The 14956-nt window shown below is 40.3% G+C and overlaps 1 protein-coding gene across 1 annotated transcript; it reads left to right on the top strand.

The window, feature by feature from the left end:
* The first annotated feature begins 3679 nt into the window (after positions 1-3679).
* Positions 3680-14122, top strand: LOC120046807 (zinc finger and BTB domain-containing protein 18-like). The gene is made up of 2 exons (XM_038992322.1): positions 3680-4026; positions 9216-14122. The coding sequence occupies exon 2, from the start codon at positions 9230-9232 to the stop codon at positions 10850-10852; it is 1623 nt and encodes a 540-aa protein (XP_038848250.1). The 5' UTR covers positions 3680-4026; positions 9216-9229; the 3' UTR covers positions 10853-14122.
* The last annotated feature ends 834 nt before the right edge of the window (positions 14123-14956 follow it).

Genomic DNA, 14956 nt, shown 5'->3' with positions numbered 1-14956 from the left:
CTAGCCTACCTGGTTAAATAAAGGTGAGATAAAAAAATAAATAATAATTAAAATGCCCCTCTGACCGACGGCAAAGTCGTTGAGTCACAGACCAGCAATAATGGTGAGTGATCTGTTACAGAACTCATAGGGCACAAAGGTTTTCATGTCATTGTGTGTCGTTATTGAGGACATGGAGGGGGATTTTGTGTACTCTGTTGAAAAGACCTTCTTACAGACCTTGCTTAAAAATGTATTTTAGTTTGTTGCTTTGTTTAGCTTAGAATGGCGAATAGAACTATAAGACGATCCAAACATAACTTCTATGTAACAGACATTCTCTGTTGGCACCTGTGTCATGTAAAGAAACCAAACAAGTGTAAAAGAAAAAATGTACAAGATATGTACAAGACCTTATAGAGAACACTGACATGTAATTTACATTTACAAACAAATCAATAATATTTTTATCCTAATTTAATCATTTATCATCATAAAAAATGGATGTTGAATATGTGATTACTATAGTGGGCATCGATCGCTATTAAAGATTTTCTGCCTGTACAGTGACAGTCAGAGAGATGTGGAGCCCAAACATGGAATCCACAGTGACCCCAAGAGGAAGGAATGCAGAAGGAGAGGCTGGTGTATAGTATATCACTGTAGAGACAGGCCTCTCCCTCTCTCTCTCTCTCTCTCTCTCTCAAAATGCAGAGAAATTAATTTGCTGCCATATGTAAATATCCAACCTTATATTGACACATATACGAAGATAATAAATGATTTATTACCAATAATATAATTGCAAAGAAATGTAATGCATTTGTGGAATGTTTAATTGTCACATACATCATGTTGCTCAAAATTAAACTGGTGCATTTTCATCCTTTATATTGTTAGGATGAAAATTACTTTTCTCAATGTCCTTCACCGCTAAATGAAAAGGCATCTCTAAATGGGCAACATTTAGAAATCATCTTTGACATTGGTTTTGAACAGAGAACTGCAGAAAGAACAATATCAAAGATCTCTGTTTTGGCACAAGTCTGTTCCTGCCAGCATCTGTTGACTCAAAAATCATTTTGGGATCAAAAGGAGTTTTAAAGTAAAAATGTTTATGTAAATCACAGGGGATTCTGAATGATGGAGGAGCACAGCACAATGGCGTCAGGTTTCAAACAGGTTTCAAACTATGACAATAATACACATTTCAGAAGTGAAAAAGTGAAACCTAAGTATCAATAAGATCATTCATGTCAAGCCATCCACAATTGAAGCATTTATCAAAATAAATAGTAGGTTTTTTAAAACATTGTTCAAATATGGAATAACTTTTTCAAAATATGTAGTGGGCATTTTCTCAATACCTGCTTGTTTTCTAAAATCTTCAGAAGATGAAGAAGCAGTTATTCAAATTGGGTACATAGACATATCATCACATCATTTGATGTGATAATTACTCAGAGCTTTCCTATAATCAGAGAGAGCAACTACTGGATTGTAAACCTGTTACAAACAATGCTGCTAACATTCACTAATTTGTCACATAATGAGGCCATTATGTGCATTTAAAGATGTAATGTATTTTTGATTAACTACTGTGAATCATTACTGTGTTTTGAACTGTATTAGTAACGCCAATTAGTTTACTGGGACGAATTTAGGAATGTAAATGTCCAGACTGGATTTCCACTACAACCTCAACACAAGCAACCTGTTATTTGGTATGTATGTACATATGGAGCATCTGTAAGACATTGTTTTTTTGTTTAGTTTATTAATTCGACCATTTTAAAAAACAAGCACACATAAAACTTAAAAGCCATACATGCACATGAATAAAATCATTGAGGATAACACACAATAAAGTCTGGGACTTATTTCCATTGTGGTCCTCTACATAACATCATACCACTTCGAAAATTCATGAAATACCTCTCAGTAGGCCTATGTTAACTTTTGGGCCCCTATATCTTTGTTCGATGTGATTGTAGTCCCAAACTGATTCTCTTGTTCTCCAGATTAACGGTCCTGCATGGGTGATCACTGCCGTGGCACTCGGTGCAAAAAACTGGATGCTCTAATGAAATGTCTCAAAATTGACTGAAGTTTGAACCTCCATATTATAATACAGTATATAATGTTTTATAGCGTGTTTCTCACCAATAATGTTCTCACCAAGTCTTAGAATATCTTGCCTATAAGTCTTTGTCACGGTCGTCTTGAGGTGAATGAATGGACCAAGGTGCAGCGTGATATGAATACATCTTCTTTTATTTTACGACGAAGATGAACACGAAACACTTATACAAACTATACAAAACAACAAACAACCGTGAAGCTACAAACGAAAGTGCACACACAAGCTACTTACGTTCAACATAGACAATCTCCCACAATCACCTAAAGCCTATGGCTGCCTTAAATATGGCTCCCAATCAGAGACAATTAATGACATCTGTCTCTGATTGAGAACCAAACCAGGCAACCATAGACTTTCCTAGAACTCTCTCCTGAACACAACCCCATACACTATTCAACACCCCCTAAACAATACACACACCCTAAACTAGACAAAACACACAAACTTCCCATGTCACACCCTGACCTAACTAAAATAATAAAGAAAACAAAGAATACTAAGGCCAGGGCGTGACAGTCTTAGAATATCTTGCCTTTCAGTCTTAGAATATCTTGCCTATAAGATATAACCTAAGTCTCACATCAAAGGAGACATGCAACTTCAGCATAATGTTGCTCGTCTCTAAATTAAGTTATAGTGTTGTACAATATAACATATATTACAAATAAAAATACAAAGTAGCCTATTCGTTTTTAATTACTTTAGGCTAATTATTGACGTGAGAGTGGACGTATTCGACATCAAATCAAGACATGGTTATTGTATGTCCCTGAGACACACTGTAATAAACAGAGACTTAGGCCATTCATTTTATCGCTAGTGAATGAACCTGCTGATAGTTTCGCATAGTTTGGCCGACTAAACTCAACTCCGTGATTTACTATGGAGTCGAGCTGCAACTAGCGTGAGCGGAAGGGTAATCCGACATCACATTCAATTAAGTTTAGATATATTTTTTAAGCTACTGGTTTCAGGTAGCTTTTCTTTGGTTGCTGAAATCAGTAGTTTAAAAAAAATAAAAAGTACATTTTATGTGATGTCGGAGCTCCAGTCCGCCCACGCTAGTCACCGCCCAACTCCAACGTAAATCATGAAGTTGAGTTTAGTCGGCTAAGCATTGCCTAATGATAGGACTATAGACATAGGACTACTATGATAGGCTAACCTATTCATCATGACATTATGCATAAACTATGTAATATTCTTGCAAAATATATAGGCTATCCCATGGCAATAGGAAAATTACTAAAGTCAGAAAAAATTGCCTAAAAAGAAAATCACCTTATTCAAACCAATGAATGAACAATTGACTGTGCTACCTTGATGCATTCTGCTCGCTTCCAACGCAGTTATTTTACGCGTCAATTGCCTTATATTCGCAGACCTTTTCGTTGCAGTCCTCATTTTGTACCCGGTGACAAAAGTTTTTCTTTCAAGAATATGAAGGTAGTGCACCTGTTCTTCCTCTCTATTGGTCGAAGCATGACTACAGTACCCACGAAACCCTGCGCTCAGCCTCTTGCTCACTGTGCTCTGCGCCAGTCTGTTCAGGGAACCAGTTCGCTTGGCCTTTTTTCTGCCTTCTCACTGTTGTCTGGTGTCAACCTACACCCAGTAGACATATCCCTCCCTCTTCAACGACTGCTTCCAATTTGCCTTCCCTTTTCTTATCACAAGCACTATTGGCTTTTGCGCTGTCAGTCAGACGCCTCTACCGTAGCTGGAGTTTAGTAGCAACAGCTCGGAAACATCTGGCTGCCGCAGCCCTTCTCTCTCCGCTCGCTCGGTCCGTCTTTCCTGCCACTGCAGGTTGTTATGGACATTTGTTGAAAGTCAATCTAGTTATTTTTCAACCTCAAGAGGATTTGACGAAGGACGCAGGTAGACGTTGGAGCTTGTTGTCTGTAAGTGCCTTTAATACCACAGTCCGAAAGGGTGATGAAAGGAGGTTAAAGAATGAAAGGGGAAAAAGTAATCATCATTTCTAGCGACTGTTGTGTTCACATAATAGTTGCTATGTTAGCTCCTTCGTAGTGCCTGTCGGCATTGCATCGGGGCCTGCTACAGAACTGCTATAGCCTACTACTGATCGAACGTTTACTTTTTTTTGTTAGCCACCGTGGCTAGCTAGCTTGATTGCGTTAGTGTGTGCGCGCGCGAGATATTGTATTTGTAGTCTTGCGAATGTTCTGTTGTGTTGCTCGTGACAGTTTTCCAATCTGGAACCAGCAGCGCAGAGAAATGTTGGTAGCCAGACCCTGGAGGAGTAGCCTACAGAGGTTGACAGATACATTGATCAGTTGCTTGTATCGGGAGTAGTGTGTCATGTCCGGTCTCAAGAAGTTTATGGAAGTAATGGCTAATTTATGACAGTTGTTTCCTGGCTTTTGATATTTTTGTAGACTAGGCTAATCCAAAGAAAGGCAATGGCAATGATACAATGTATATAATTGGATTAAGTGTTATGTGTTGCAAGTTGTAATATTAATGTTGTAACATTGTTACCCAAACACACTCTAGGGCTATTTAATGATACATGATATCCTTTTTTGTGAAAGGAATATGCTATGTTCTGTGAAAAACCTCGGATCCTGAATCGGTAATACTTAGGTGCAACTCCAATTTTCCCATTTGCGTGCAGCGTCACTGATTTGAAGGTAATTTAAAGATATATATGAATAACATAAGATATCTGGCAATATGTTTGTTCTATCAGCCTACATATAGCCTATATATTCGTGTGTTTCTCCTCTTTCTAAAGTATAAGCTACACACATTAGCATAAATTGCAATTCATTCCTAAAGGTTTTGATCTTGTACATTTTCACAACAAAACTTGTGAATTATATTACATCACTGAAGCTGGGGTCTTATATCTCCCTCACTAACTTTAAGCATCAGCTGTCAGAGCAGCTTACCGATCATTGCACCTGTACACAGCCCATCTGTAAATAGCCCACCCAACTACCTCATCCCCATATTGTTATTTATTTTTTTGCTCCTTTGCACCCCAGTATCTCTACCTACACATTCATCTTCGGCACATCTATCACTCCAGTATTTAATTGCTAAATTATAATTATTTTGCCACTATGGCCTATTTATTGCCGTACCTCCCTAATCTTACTACATTTGCACACACTTTATATAGATTTTTCTATTGTGTTTTTGACTGTATGTTTGTTTATTCCATGTGTAACTCTGTGTTGTTTGTGTCGCACTGTTTTGCTTTATCTTGTCCAGGTCGCAGTTGTAAATGAGAACTTGTTCTCAACTGGCCTACCTGGTTAAATAAAGGTGAAATAAAAAATAAAATACATTTTAAAAATGCCCCTTATGTCAACAGGAACATGTTGAATGTCTTGAATGTAAAGTTCACATCTATATAGGCTACACAATTTAAAAAAAAAATATGATCAAATCAAAGTTTATTTGTCACGTGCCCCAATATACAACAGGTGTAGACCTTACAGTGAAATGCTTTCTTACAGGCTCTAACCAATAGTGCAAAAAAGGTGTTAGGTGAACAATAGGTAAGTAAAGAAATAAAACAACAGTAAAAAGACAGGCTATATACAGTAGCGAGGCTATAAAAGTAGCGAGGCTACATACAGACACCGGTTAGTCAGGCTGATTGAGGTAGTATGTACATGTAGATATGGTTAAAGTGACTATGCATATATGATGAACAGAGAGTAGCAGCAGCATAAAAGAGGGCGTGGTGGGTGGTGGGACACAATGCAGATAGCCCGGTTAGCCAATGTGCGTGAGCAGTCTATTGTTATTGTTTATTATTGTTATTGTTTCATATGAATAATAATGGGCTGCATATAGATGTGTGGCTGTGATCCATTCACATGGCAGATAAATTAATTCCTTGCGGAATAAAAATACCCCCTGAAATATTCACACGAAAGAGTGGAATACTTTCACAAAAGAAAGCAGAAGCTGTAGTCAGTTTTAGGCAGCCCATTAAGGAATAGTGTAGTTTTTGTTTTATTTAGAATATCACCCATGAGGTCAATACGATTGTTCCCATTGTTATTTTATACATTTTTCTGTCAGTTGTCCAAAGGGTTAGGCAAATGAATTACGGTAATGGCAAGGGCAGTGAACCATAAAAAAGTTGAAAACAATATCAGCTGCGTGGATCTGTCAGTTACAAATGTGCTGTGCTGGCCTTTGTTTATGGTTACTGGAAGGAGAGCAGGCGGCAAAAAAAAACTTGAGGGTATTTAAATTCACTGCGCAGGAAACTAGGTTAGAAAAAAAGTGTTGGTTTTCACACAGACCTATTTTCTAAAGTTATCCTTTAGAGTGAAGAGGTAGGGGGAAGTTGTCTAGTTTTCCACCCAAGCACCTCAATACATGTACCCCCTTTTTTTTAGCGAGAGGAGAAAAAAATAAACAAAGTTATATAAAGGAGAGGCTGGTGGCAGAGTGTAGAGGAGTAGCATATGGCTGTAAAAGGAGCACAGCTGGAGGTAGCATTTCCATCTGAACATGATGTCAGAGCAGCTGACAGGCTGCCATCCCCCAGTCTTTTATTCTAATGCACAGACTGGGAGTTAGTGTGTGTGCGGATCTGTGTGCAGGAGGAGGTATCTCATTCCCCTCCAACATCTCCTCCGCTTTGCATCTGTCTTCCACAGTTTGCATTTTTTTTCTCTCCTACCCCCTCATTGATTCTGCAAAAAAGCTGCAGCCGGCCCAGCTTTTCTACTACAGTGGACTTAATCAAGTTGATGCATACTGCAGGTACTGTGGGAAGGGGTCCGGGGCCCTGAGAGGGTTTTATTTTGTATGAGTAGCTCTGGCTTTTCCAGGGCTTTTCCCAGGGTCAGGCTACTTTTAGTCAGAGCTCTATGGAATAGGAAGTGAAGGATTTAGTCTACGTGTTGTGTATGTGTACAGTAGTTGTTTACTGTAGCTAAGCAGGGGACTGGTGTAGTCAAGAAGAGCCTTCCTAGTTTTTCTCTGGTTTGTAGTGAGCAAGTTGGGCTTGGAGTTGAATGTTTGTTGAAATTATTGTCATTTGTTTCAACCAAAATACATTTCTTGTGTTTAACTAATGATTAAATGCAATTTAACGTGTATTTATTGTCTGGTAAACACAGTATTAATTTATCAAATCTGATCCAACAGATAACTGCTACTACCAAAATTGTAAATCTTTATACTCAAAGTTATTCTGGTTAAAACATCCACAAACAATGTAAAAAATAATAATAATAATACAAGTCTATAGGGTAATTTCTACTAAGAATAATTAAACCTTTTAAATCTGACTTTTGGGGCGGCAGGTAGCCTAGTGGTTAGAGCGTTGGGCCAGTAACCGAAAGGTTGCTTGATCTGAATCCCCGAGCTGTCGTTCTGCCCCTGAATAAGGCAGTTAACTCACTGTTCCCCGGTAGGCCGTCATTGTAAATAAGAATTTGTTCTTAACTGACTTGCCTAGTTAAATAAAGGTTCAATAAAAAATAACTGGCTTTGAAATTACTTGAAAGCCTGATGTCCTCTTTCCCTGACTTGTGTTCATTTTTTCTGTTGGTGGTGACTAATTTAGAAGTTGCAGATTTGAGCTGCCTGAATTGGCTAGACAGCTGTAATCGCACTCCTCCTAGTCTTAATCTCTTTATCTGGGCAGCAGCTGCCATATGGCCACAGTCAGCTGGATCAGATGTTTGTAAGCCTCCTTCTCCGTCCCTCTCTGTCCTGACAGACCCCTAATTTGATCGCTGCTACCTTGTGAGTTGTCCTACTATCTTTATTTTTAGCCATCTTAAGGATTAGGATAGCTGTAGACTACAGGGCACTTAAAGTGATTGTACTGTAAATCTTCAGTGCCGGTTCTCTTTAGCGAGGAAGTGCGGTTTCTAGAAAGATTTGAGGAGGGGGAGCGTGGGGTGGTGGGAGTTGGCTGGGGGGTTGGACATCCTTGTCCCTGTAAGCCTCCCATTAAGGAAAATCTGAACTCTGCTCCAGTGAGGGGGATCGCACACTTGTTCACTCACATTCAAAAGGGTTTATTTAACTGCTTAATGTTCAAGCTCATGTATTATTTCAGGCAAAAAAAAGATACTTGGTTAACAGGTGTGATCTTTTTTTTTCTCATTCAAAAGTATGAATCTGTTATTATTCAAGTTTATTTAATGAAATGTATTTCTGGAATAGGACTCTCTTTTTAGCAAATATAAATAGCAGTGGGAGTTGACAATAAAAGGCCTTTTGTAATTACCAAAACCCTAATTTTTAAAACCCTTCAATTCCGCGTGTACAGTCGTTATTCTCAGTATACTTACAGTAGGCCTCTGGAATTGGTAGCTTGTGTATGTGAGGATTGCATGTGTACCTGAAATCCTGTTACCTAAAGAGGCTGGCCAGGCCAATGTGGGTTATTAAAAATAACCTGACTAGGAGCTGGGAGAGTAAAGCGTGGAAGCAGTTCAGTTAGCAGGCGGGCGGGCATCTGTGTGACCAGGAGGTCAGCTGCTGAAGCCTCTCTGTGATCATGTGGAGCAGCCATTGGTCGCAGTCTAGAGCAACACCTCTCCCAAATATCATCCGGAAACATTTAGGTTTATGGAGCAATTAGACTCTACCTGTTTTTTATTTGGTGTTTGTGTGTCTGAAAGTTGGAGTTTGTTGGTGGTAAAACATGTTAGCAGAATCTAAAAAGAAAAATGTATCTTTGGTGATGTTTTAGTGACAGTTTTGTAAATGTAGTTTAAAATGTCAAGGATTTCTTGTGTAAGCAAATTTTTGTTCCCTTTTGGGTGAGTGAGAGAGAGTGAGTGAGAGAAAGTGAGTGAGTGAGTGAGAGAGAGGGTGGGTGAGTGAGTGAGAGAGTAGGTGAGTGAGTAAGTGAGAGAGAGATTGAGTGAGTGAGTGAGAGATTGAGAGATTGAGTGAGTGAGAGAGTGGGTGAGTATGTGAGAGAGTGGGTGAGTGAGTGCATGAGGTGAGAGAGAGAGAGAGTGAGAGCTGAGTGGGTGAGTGGATCCAGACAGGTTGTCTATAAGCTAAAACAAAAATAATGTACCTCTATTATCTTCTAAAATAATGTGCCTCTAACATCTGCTGTCTGTTCTAGGTTATGAAGACATCATGGAGTTCCCAGACCACAGCAGACATTTGCTACAGTGTCTGAGTGAGCAGAGGCATCAGGGTTTCCTTTGTGATTCCACTGTGCTGGTCGGCGATGCCCAGTTCCGAGCCCATCGAGCAGTGCTGGCTTCATGCAGTATGTACTTCCATCTCTTTTACAAGGACCAGCTGGACAAAAGGGACATTGTTCATCTGAACAGCGACATTGTTACAGCCCCAGCGTTCGCTCTCCTGCTGGAGTTCATGTACGAGGGGAAGCTCCAGTTCAAAGCCCTGCCCGTTGAGGATGTGCTGGCTGCTGCCAGCTTCCTCCACATGTACCACATTGTCAAGGTCTGCAAGAAGAAGCTGAAGCACAAAGCCACTGTGGAGGCAGACAGCACCAAGAAGGAGGAGGACGCTTCCAGCTGTTCTGACAAAGTAGAGAGCTTCTCCGAGGGCAGCACGGGCCAACCAGCCACAGCTGACCTATTGCCCAGTGATGATGAGGACCTGGAGTCCAAGCAGGACTCCAGCAGCCTGTGGATGAGGCTACCCTCCGACCGGGCAGGCACCCAGGCCACTGCCACCAGCCCAGGGGAGGATGACGCCCATGGCAGTCCCCCCAAGCTGCAATCCCCAACTGGCAGCCCCAGCAGCTCTATAGGCTCCCTGTCCAGGAGGTCTGTGGGCTCCCGTGGCTCCCGCAGAGTGTCGTCGGATGCAGACTGTGTCCTGGACTTGTCTGTGAAGTCCAGCCTGACTGGGCCCAGTGAGGCCTTATCCAATAACCCTTACTTCTGTGGTGTGGTGATGCCAGATAGCCTGCAGGGAACCCTGGTCCAGGTGAAGCAGGAGAAGAACACGGGCTCAGACCATGAGGACCTGGTGAGTGGCGACTACGAGATGGACCACAGCGGGCCCAAAGCCACCACTCCCAGAACCAACGGAGGTCTGAACCACCACTTGGTCAGCAGCCATGCTCACAGACGCCTGGAGGCCCACCTGTCAGCCCTGCGTGATGCCACCCTGGCCAGTGAGATGGAGCGTGACGACAAGGTCAGCAATAATGACATGCTGGGCGGAGAGAGTGAGAGGGCCCAGGTTGAGACGGCCAGTATCGACAGCACCCTGCTGCCCTACGTGTCCAACATGCTGAACGCCCCTCACACTCAGATCTTCATGTGCCCCCTGTGCAACAAGGTGTTTCCCAGTCCGCACATCCTCCAGATCCACCTCAGCACACACTTTCGCGAGCAGGAAGGCGTGCGCGCCAAGCCCGCCAGCGACATCAACGTGCCCACCTGCTCCATCTGCGGCAAGACGTTCTCCTGCATGTACACCCTGAAGCGCCACGAGCGGACTCACTCTGGAGAGAAGCCATACACATGCACCACGTGCGGTAAGAGCTTCCAGTACTCTCACAACCTGAGCCGGCACGCCGTGGTGCACACCCGAGAGAAGCCACATGCCTGCAAGTGGTGCGAGCGGCGCTTCACCCAGTCCGGGGACCTGTACCGCCACATCCGCAAGTTCCACTGCGAACTGGTCAACTCGCTCTCTGTTAAGAGTGAAGGCCTCAACCTGCCCACCCTCCACAGGGACTGGGCCATAGAGGATAGTTCTCAAGAACTGTGGAAGTGAAGCCTGCTGAAATAATCAGGACTTATTTGTTTTTAAGCTAAATGAGAGAGGTGTCAGTGAAGGTTGGGCAGAGAGGTAAGGGAGTTGGAGCACGGGTTGTGGGTAGGAGAGGGGTCTGATTCACTCATGTTTCTTGTACGTACATTACAAAATCTGCTTAAATGGCACTTTAATAGAACATGAAGATGTTACTACTATTTTCAGTTCCAGTCATTTGTTCTGTTCTAATCTTTTATTTGTTCAGATTTAGTTCCATATAAAAAAAACATGGGCGCTGGTATCAACAGCCAGTGTTATGTCATCTTCTTGTGTATAGATACACTCCTTAATCTAAGGCACACCTTCAACGACAACCATATGAAGTGTTCAGGTAACACATTGACGTTAAAGATTATTAGAATACACTAAACGGGTACTGTGATCATCAATTTATACCAGTACACATATGTGTGTGTATTAATATGTGTGTATATAGTGCACTATATTTTTATTATCAAATTTCATTGGTGTGTGTGTGCGTTTGCGTGTGTGTGTGTGTTTAAGGAAACTGTGGAAAGAGGTCTGCTCTAACAAGCTTCTGCTCCTTAAGCTCTTGACTGATGAAAGACATATGGCACTCATGCAATGTACAGCTTCCTTTTTCACATGAATTAAAAGTATTTTCTAAAATTCTTTACGAATGATTATTATACAATTTCTTAAATCTATCTGCAGCCTTTAAACATCCCTTTAATTTCATTTGGCTGTATCCTATAGGTTTCTGTAGTGATTATGGATTTGGTTTTGGAAAATGGGATCTGATATTGCATGAAGTCCAACCTGTATATTTGAAATGTGAATTACTGTATAACTGTACACTGTAATTGAGCAAATATAGAACAGACTATGTGAATATCCAAGGGTGCAGTCAGTTAAGAAACCCGGAATATTCCAGTTATGGAAAATGCATGAATATGATTTATCTTACATTTTCTTGTTTTTTTTGGGGGGGGTGTATTCTAAATTAACTTATTTCATTCTTAAGTAGTTTATTTATTTTCTCTGCTCTTTTTGAGAGTCTGTCGGGACTCCTTTGAAATGTTCTTCTGGGCTGTGAAGATATTGTGTCAATGCACTGGTCTTGGGTTTGAGTTTGTGTAACGGAATGTGAGGTGAAGTTTGTCGTCAGACTGACAGAGGTGGCAGTGTGGGCTGAATGCCAGTAGTGACCTAACTAATCTACTGAAGATCTTCTCTACTGTGTTTGCCTCCCGCCCACACAGCACTTCATCACAGTCTACTCTGCTGCATGGTGGTCAGGGAGTTAAGGTTCCCAACTACTGTAGCTATATCCAGTTAACATTCTGCTTTGGTATTTTCTGCTTTCTCATCGACATTAAGTAAGCGTTGTGGGTAATTTATTTATATTTTTATTTGGCACCTGTTTCTAACTGTGCGGCCAATGAGAAGGTTTCACACTGATCTATGAGAGAGATGCTCACCTGCTCATGCCTGAGTACTCCTGGAGGTTATTTCTGTTTCAACAGTAAAGCCTGTGTACTCCTGAAGGTTATTTCTGTTTCAACAGTAAAGCCTGAGTACTCCTGAAGGTTATTTCTGTTTCAATAGTAAAGCCTGAGTACTCCTGAAGGTTATTTCTGTTTCAATAGTAAAGCCTGAGTACTCCTGAAGGTTATTTCTGTTTCAATAGTAAAGCCTGAGTACTCCTGAAGGTTATTTCTGTTTCAATAGTAAAGCCTGAGTACTCCTGAAGGTTATTTCTGTTTCAATAGTAAAGCCTGAGTACTCCTGAAGGTTATTTCTGTTTCAATGGTAAAGCCTGAGTACTCCTGAAGGTTATTTCTGTTTCAATAGTAAAGCCTGAGTACTCCTGAAGGTTATTTCTGTTTCAATAGTAAAGCCTGAGTACTCCTGAAGGTTATTTCTGTTTCAATAGTAAAGCCTGAGTACTCCTGAAGGTTATTTCTGTTTCAATAGTAAAGCCTGTGTACTCCTGAAGGTTCTTTCTGTTTTAAATGGTAAAAGCTGAAGAATCAGAGAGCAGCACTACACGCTCCTAATTTGAATGTCTGCGTGTATCTGTTTGAGTGCTCCTATGTACGTACTGTATGTATGTACACGTGCGTGTTTTGTACTGAAAGCGTAATCCTTGCTTTTGAAGGGGGAGAATTGGCATGCTTGATTGCACCATTAAAGCTTATTTAACTGAGATTTATTGCTGAAAATATGCCTATATGAAAATTACAGTTATAAATTATAGATTCACGAAATCATGGATACTATTACATTCAAGAGGAGATTTATTTAATTTTGAAATTATTGAATTAACCTTAATATTATAATATCTCATTTTCATTTGAACTGTTCTTTATTTCAATATTTTATTTTGGATTTTTCAAATTTTTAGGAATGTGAACATTCTGAGAAAACTCTGCACTCAAAAAATGGTTGTGCACAAAAATCATGGAATCAATCAAACAAAAGCAAAAGTTGAACTCAACACAAACTCAGTTGTTATTAGTATGGTTATGAATGTCTGCACATTGGCATGTCTGGCAGGTCCACACTGGCCCGGGGGTTTGGTTTGCTCTTCAGTGGACGTGGTGGTGGCAGCATCAGCTGGTGACATGGGTGCTCCTTGCCAACTGCACACACTCATGGCATTTTGCACAGTGGTAATTGATCTCTTTGCATCCATGGAAAATATATCATATGTGAGTTAGCTCTCTGTTTGAAGACTTATTTACAATTATTGCTGACTTCTTATTGTACTTGACCGCCTTAAACTACTGTAAACAGCTTGGTTTTTTTCACGTTGTCACTGGAACACTGAAAGTGTGTGTAACTGGACTGTTTATTGACCCTTTTGAAATGGAAAGGAAGCTGTGAAATGACCCAATAAGCATCTCCGTTTACATCAATCCAACTTTGGTTACTTGAAAACAGGAAAGGTCCAATGGGGGAAAAAACGTTCAAATGTAGACGACAATGAAGAGAGGGGAGGGGGGAAATAGAAAGAAATCGGTTAAAAAGGACAATCACTGTCTGAAAAAGAAGCAGATTTTGATTCAAATATATTTGCTTCCCTGTGAGATTTGGTTTATTTTTCTGGATTTAAGCATTTAGCTTTGACAATCATAGTATGTTTTGTTTTTTCTCAAGAGGAGTAAATTCTAAGGCTGTTTAGTTTTGTACTTTTTTGGTGTGCTGTTGTTGAAATTTTTCAATTGTGTGCAAACTGCAATAAATTATAAGAACCTTAAAACTCAACTCCAATGTAAATGTGTGTGTTTAATTTGTCACATAAAGAGTGAATAACATGGGTACCATTCAGTCGGCACAAAACTACCGCACATTTAGAAGATTAGTTAAATGCTTATTATCCTTATTAATACAGCTTGGAGCCACAGTCATATTTTAACAGAAGGAAGATGTCATCTGCTGAAATTATTGTAATATTTTTTTTTTTCTTGATTTTGTTTCATAAGTGTTTAAACCGACTGGACTTCTCAGAGGCCTGTATGTATTAGATACAAGCTCAATCAAATGTTACAATTACCGATGTTGGGGAAGCTACTCTGAAAATATAGTTTACCAAGCTACATTTTACTTCACACTGGAGGAAGTTAAGCTACACTAAAGCTACCCTAAAAAATATTTAGTTTAACTAAAGTTACTTTGAAAAAGTAGTTCACTACATCCAAATTACTTTGTGAAAAATTATTATATGTAAATATCAGATTACAAATGGCAAGAACAGATATTTACAGAATGTTAATTTAGCCCATTAATCACACAATGTTTCAAGTGAGAATTAGGAAGGTCTGATGCCAGAAAAAGAAAGTAAATTCTTGCCTACTTCACCCATATTTTATTTTTGCAAATAGTAGTGTGTAGTTCCTGTAGTTGGCTTCACAGCTACACGATAAAACAGTAGTGTGTAGTTCCAGTAGTTGGCTACACCGCTACATGGCTAAAAGTAATTAACTACTGAAAACATAACCTTGACTTGAATTTAGTTAAACTATCACCTGTCACCAAGCTACTGCAAAATGTAGTTTAGTTACTTGTTGTTCACTGCTCCCCAACACTGACAATTATACA

The sequence above is a fragment of the Salvelinus namaycush genome, chromosome 4 (genome assembly GCF_016432855.1).
Source record: "Salvelinus namaycush isolate Seneca chromosome 4, SaNama_1.0, whole genome shotgun sequence".
In the NCBI taxonomy this organism is placed as follows: domain Eukaryota; kingdom Metazoa; phylum Chordata; class Actinopteri; order Salmoniformes; family Salmonidae; genus Salvelinus; species Salvelinus namaycush.
This window is presented reverse-complemented; position numbering and strand designations above follow the sequence as displayed.